The sequence below is a fragment of the Lygodium microphyllum genome, chromosome 1 (assembly GCF_053477565.2).
Source record: "Lygodium microphyllum isolate KBCC chromosome 1, Lygodium_microphyllum_v1.1.10, whole genome shotgun sequence".
NCBI classification, from domain to species: Eukaryota; Viridiplantae; Streptophyta; class Polypodiopsida; order Schizaeales; family Lygodiaceae; genus Lygodium; species Lygodium microphyllum.
In genome coordinates, this window is record NC_141135.1 from 77,132,779 (window position 1) to 77,139,484 (window position 6,706).

At 42.4% G+C, this 6,706-nt stretch overlaps 1 protein-coding gene across 1 annotated transcript; it reads left to right on the forward strand.

The window, feature by feature from the left end:
- The first annotated feature begins 5,325 nt into the window (after positions 1–5,325).
- On the forward strand, positions 5,326–6,289 carry LOC148041290 (uncharacterized). Its single transcript, XM_087681417.1, has 2 exons — positions 5,326–5,794; positions 6,222–6,289. The coding sequence occupies exons 1-2, from the start codon at positions 5,359–5,361 to the stop codon at positions 6,287–6,289; spliced, it is 504 nt and encodes a 167-aa protein (XP_087537543.1). The 5' UTR covers positions 5,326–5,358.
- The last annotated feature ends 417 nt before the right edge of the window (positions 6,290–6,706 follow it).

The following is a 6,706-nucleotide window of genomic DNA, read 5'->3' on the forward strand; positions in this document are numbered from 1 at the left end:
GTGTTACTTCTAGTATGAATGGTCTTTATGACCTTAGATTGTATATGCACTATGGGTGTGTTAAATGAATAATAAGATGAATAGAGAGAGGAAGCATGTTGCTTCACTCTGTGTTGCTCTCCTTCCTACTTCTATGAAATCTAACAGTTCCCACATTCCTGATTGTCACTCTATTCACGGGCTGCATATCCTGAATAAATCTCAAGGTTCCATTCTTCTTTGGTACAGTAAACCACCTGTTAGAATAGGGCGCAGAAGAGGGTTCCAAAATCCCCATCTTAATCTTCTCATTCAGCAACTCTATCAGCTTTGTCAAGTGTGCTCTAGGCACAGGTATAGGACGTATATTCCATGGCACATGAGGGACAGTGAAGATGACCATAGGCGCAACCAATTCAGGACTAATGCAGCCAATTTCATGAGGAAAGAAAGCAAATGCCTTGCCATGTCGTCCAAGCATCTCTCTAAAACATTCTTTTTCCACTGGAAGCAAGAAATCATCATTTCCAATCTTCAATTCTGCAAGAGTTTTAGCTGTAAATTTATGTCCAATATTTGCAGGATCTCTCAACATAGGCTGCTTCATAGATTTTTCTATCTGCTCATCACTATCAGGAGGAAGCGGCCCTGCAACCGGTTTAACCTTCTTATCAACTGTTTTATATTTTGTGTCAACCTTGGCATCAGTCAGGCACTCTTTTCTTTGCTGCAATTTCTGCAAATTTTCAGCAATTCTCAACTCTAATGGCTGAAAGATTTCAGCCCTTTGCTCCATGGACTGCATGGGTGCAGTCTGAAACTCTGTATGCTGAATTCTTCAGCATTAAACTCTGTTAGCTGAATGGTTTCAGCCCTCTACTCTGTGGATTGCCAAGTTGCAGTCTCATACTCTGTATGCTGAACTATTCCAGCATTTAATTTTGCTGGCTGAAAAGTTTCAGCCCTCTGCAACTCTGAAAGCTGATCAAGATCAACCATAGATTCGATTTGCTAAGTTTTCTCAGCCTCTAACTTTGTTTTCAACATAAAATCAGAAATTTCCTGATACATATCCAAGGTTTGCACAGGTATGATCTTTGAACCCTTACATACATCAGTTTTCAGCATATTTCCCATCTCAGACAATGTATCTGCATAAGACAATCCTTCATACAACCCATCCACATGCTCTTCTGCTTGCAAAATACCTGTAGTCTTCAACTCTTTCTCCTTACGACCAATGTACTGCCTGGTAGCTCTAGACAAATCTGAAATTTTCTGATAACTCACTGAACTATTTGAAGAAAAACCAAAAAAATTAGTAGTGAAAGACTGGCTGCCAGGAGGCGAGATCTCCTCTTTTCTCCGCTCCGTACCACTGACATCTCGCAAGACAGCGGTACCTAATGAAAATCCAACTCCTTCGCAGGTAGTGGTGCCTCACGCAAGGAGTCCCTGTTTCTTGGATGATTTAATCCAACAGTCATAAACTGAACAGCTCGCATACCATCCTTACTACGTATCCGTGTATAGGCTGAGCCCTCATCCATCACTTTCGTCTCCATTCTTGCTTCTGTAATGAAAGGCTGTCCAAGAATAATCGGATAAGAGCAAGAATCCTGAACAAAGCAATGATAATCCTCTTCAACATTGCCAATAGAAATTCTGATGCTCGGACAAGCAGCATACATATCACCAGAAGTATTATTGGCTGCTCTCATGCGCCAACCATGCTCTGCATCCATAGGCCACTTGCCACTCTCATAAACACCTCGAGCAATAAGATTAATCTCGGAACCATGATTGACTAAAGCGACCAACGGAATCTGTTTCTCTCCAATCCTTACCACCATCTCAGTGGTTGCTCTAGCCCAATGACTGTGTGAAAAATGGCTGCGAGGAATGAGGATAGGGGTATCATCATCCTCATATTACATAGGCTGAACTATTTTCTCCAACTGCGGATTGACAGAAGCATTCTCAACCATCACTGCATCATCATGCTCTTCCCCAAGAGCTCCATGCCATAACCTCTGTAAAGCAGGTCCTTCCATTGCATGTCGTTTCCTCCGCAAAAGATCCTACATCTGATCCTGTATTTCTCTTCTAGCAATCCCAAGAGCTTCACCAACAATAAAAGCGACTTCACTATTTAAAATTCTTTCATGAAAAATCTTACTCATATCCGTCTGCATATCAAGGTCTGACAAGAGCTTGAATCCTGGCTCCTTTCTTGGTTGTCTCTTTTCTTTCATCTGTTTGTCTGCCATAGGTTGTTCAAGACCTGATTGTGCTGGAGAACTCGTCATAGGTGGAGCTGTAATAGGTGGTGAATGTCAAAAATCGCGTGGTGGAGGGGGTTGCTCAAGATGTTGCGCCGAACACACACAGAATGCACAAGGAGAAGCTCACTCAAGAGACAAGAAGAGAGATGGAGGCCAAAAACATTTTCTTGCTGATTTCTTCTTCTTCTTCCACACTCTTTTCAATGTACACAAAGTATAGATAAGATACAACATAAAAGGAAAGTGGCCTACTAAGTCAAACAATGCATAACCGACTACACTAGTCGACTGGCGCTATAACTATGCCAGCTGTAAATAGGTGTAACGACCTGAATATAATAAGTAATGAGTCAGTGGCCATGTGAGATGCATAATGACCACCGACGTGCTAGGTGTAGACATGTAGACCCATCTAACCAGGCGGTCCATCATCAATGTCCGCATGTGTTGAGCTTGTCATCTCAACACTCCCCCTCAAGCTCAACTGCATCTCTGCAACTCCAAGTAAGTTTCGAAACTTTTGAAGCTTCTCTGTACCCAATGCCTTTGTGAAGATGTCAGCTATCTGATCCTGTGTGCTAACATACACCAAGTCAATCTCACCTGCTAGTACCCTCTCTCTCACAAAGTGGTAGCGTACCTCAATATGTTTTGTCCTGGCATGGAACACAGGGTTCCTAGCCAACTGTATACTGCTCATGTTGTCACAATAAATGACAACTGGACCTTCCACTTGCACATCTAAATCAGCCAATAGCTTTTGCAGTCATACTACCTCACATGCTGCAACAGCAGCATCTCTATACTCAGCCTCTGTACTCGACAAAGCAACTGTAGATTGCTTTTTGCTGCTCCATGCAACTGCTGCACTACCAAGAGAGAACATGTATCCGCTGGTAGATCTTCTATCAGACATACTACCAGCCCAATCTGCATCTGTGTATCCAAACACATGTACATCTGTACCTGCCTCATAGAAAAGTCCGTAATGTAATGTGGACTTCACATATCTCAATATGCGTCAGACTGCATCCAAATGTGGCTTTCTAGGTATTTGCATAAACTGACTCACAAGACCAACAGCGTAGCTCAAGTCTGGCCTTGTAATGGTCATGTAGATCAAACTCCCCACTATCCTCCTGAACATAGTAGGGTCTTCTATCTCATCCCCGACATCAGCACTCAACTTTACATTCTGCTCCAACGGGACTGAAAGTGGTTTGCATGCAGTCATACCATACTTGGACAACATATCCAAGCCATACTGTCTTTGGGACAGCCATATACCATCAACACTTCTGATCACCTCAATGCCAAGGAAGTACCTTAGCTCACCTAAATCCTTCATCTCAAACTTCATCTTCAAACAGCCCTTGACTTCAGCAATCCCACTATCACTATCACCTGTAATAATCAAGTCATCCACATAGATGACTATGATGACCAAACCTACTTCTCCCTTTCTCACATAAAGTGAGTGATCAGCATCAGAAACATAAAAGCCAATATTGACAAGATACTCTCTGATCTTGTTAGACCATGCTCTAGGTGCTTGCTTGAGCCCATAGAGTGCCTTCTTCAACCTGCACACATACGTGGGATGCTCTAAATCTTCATAACCTGCTGGCTGATCCATATACACTTCTTCCTGCAAATCACCTTGCAAGAAGGCATTCTTTACATCCATTTGCTGCAACCTCCAACCTTTGGCTGCTGCCAAAGCAATCACACATCTGACAGTTGCCATCCTAGCAACCGGACTGAAGGTTTCATCATAATCTATGCCATATGTCTAGGCATAGCCTTTTGCAACCAGCCTAGCTTTGTACCTGCTAATAGAACCATCTGCATTGTGCTTAATCTTATAAACCCACTTACATCCAATAGCTTTCTTTCCCTTCGGCAATGATACTAGGTCCCAAGTCTTATTGGCCTCTAATGCAGCCATCTCCTCATCCATTGCTGCATTCCAATGAGCATGACCAATAGCCTCCTCAAAACATGTGGGCTCAACATCCTCAACTAGTTTCACCATATAAGCATGTGCTGGGCCATTTCTACTACTATGGATTTGAATCAGAAGGCTACAGCTCCTATAGATTCACTGTTGATGGATGCTTCTTGCTATAGACAATTAATTGGGCCGTTGATTTGGCTTGTGAATACTTGGATTGATTTGTGTTTTCCAGTTGGTTTACTTGCAGGTTTTATGAGTGAACATAAGAAGGTTCATTGGCAGGCTGCCTTATGGATATTGTGATTCTTGAGGGGGGACCCCTAATCTGGGCCTGTTTTATCCAGTTGGTGCAGGTGGTTTGGCTTTGGTGTTATGAGGCTGGACAGATTCAAACTGGGCTGGAGATGTTGATCATCGGAGATTGACTGTAGGCGATTGCTTTTTGCTAGGTATAGGTGTGATGTCATGGAGTGGCAAGAAGCCGCCTACAGTGGCCCTTTCATCTAGAGAGGCTGAGTATGAAGTGGCTTGTTCTACCACTTGTGAGACTATTTGGATTGGGAGGTTGTTGGAGGAGCTTGGCTGTTCAATGGTAGGTTTTTTCATATTAGAAAGATTGGTCCTTATCATTCATGTGATTTCTGGATTGACATGCCTTGGCATGTACTTATGCTGGGACACTACTAAAGCAATGCCTTGTTGCTTTGCCCTTTGGTTTGTTTTCTAGTATGAGCACAACACTGTAGGTAATGATTGAGTGCTTTTGAATGAAATAGAAGTGTCTAAGGTACTGGTGGGTAATTTACTGAGCTGTCAAGAACCCATGTGGTCAGTCCTTAAAGTATCCATCTCTAACGAAGGCAAGGCATAATGTAATTTTATAAGATAAAAAACTGAGCAGGAAGATAATGGTGGAATTGTGAACAATACCACAAGTTTTTTGGCTTGCAACTTCAGCGTGTTGGGATTTGTGACAGGTGCCCTGACCATCTCAACACTCTTTGAGTCAACGTCATTATTTTGTAATTTGCACTATGCCTACAAAGTAGTTATTTTATTTCACATGTGGATTATGTTTAGAGATTTTTTGATGCTCCTGTGGTTTTCGGTGTTATAATATATTTCTTACTTTGAGAGATGGAGGCTGTTGCATGGATTTTCTGCCGGTACATTTGCCAAGAGCTGCTCAATGTGCAGGCCTTAGATTGGACTGCTCTTTGCAGAAAATCTTTAGCTTTTCAGCCAAGGTTGAGAAAATTTTTGAGTTTGACAGACAATATCAACCTTGCAACGCCTACAGAAAAGAAAGTGAAGCATGCTTATGAGACAGCTCAGAATGTGATAAGTCCTTCAAGCCAAAAGGTCAAGAATTATTCTGTGACAAGAGTTTGTACTTGTCTACTTAATTACAAAAAGGATAAGTGTGTGCTTGTTCTTGGTGGCCATACATTGGGGGTTTGGTCCTTTATTGAGAAAGGCAAGGATGTTGGACTGAATTGTGACATGTCTGCGACAAGCCAACACAGTATCTCAGATGAGGAGCTTGCATTTCTAGCAGTCCAAGAACAGACAGGTTTACTTTTTGGATCTCTCTCTATTTGTCTCTCCTGTGATATTGATCCTCTTGTTTCTCTGCAACTTGTCATATCAGTTTAACACTCATCAGCTTTGCCATATGTAAAAGGTATATTAGATCCCAAGTTTCATTTTCCCAGTTATCTGTTGTTGCTAGGTATATGTTTTCCCTTTTCCATCATGATTGTTTAAAAAGAAAAATGGGAAAGAATTGTAATACAAAGGCTAAGTGAATAGCCAATCAGGTAGTCTTGCCAAACCATATATGACTGTAAGTTAAAGAAGGTGCTTGTGTCTCAAGTGTGGAGAAAAGTGTTTCCTCCTCCTCATGCACTGACAGTCAGAGTGTAGTGGGGGTCATGTGCAAATACTGACCAGAAATGAGAAAGGATTGACTTCTTGAAAATCCTCGTATGCTTGTGCAGGGCCTCTGTCTTTAATATGGGCAACTGTAGCCCAGGTCACAATCATAATCTCAGCTGACCATGGATGACTTTTTCATGAGGGCTCCCCTTCACACCTCATTGTCCATGTCAGTCCCATAAACAGTGCCTTTGGATCTCCCCTGGCTCTCCATATCTGACACATGCTACAGTGAACCTGCTGTGACCAAGCCGTTGCCCGCTGCCAAGCTCCTGTGTGCTACTAACCAAAGAAAGAGTGATCTTTCTTGGCCTGAAGCTATCATCCAATCTCCTCCAAAAGTCAGCCAAGAAAGCTAGGGGAATATCTTGTCTGTGTCAATGTTGGGTAGCACATGTGTTGCATACCCAAAAGCCATACAACTTGTGTTAATGAATGGGAGCATCTGATGCTCTACTGAAGATCGTTGTAACAAAGCCTCTATAATTGCTCTCATCCCCCTGTTAGGTATATGGCTATGCCATCAGTGAACTCCACATTTAGGAGC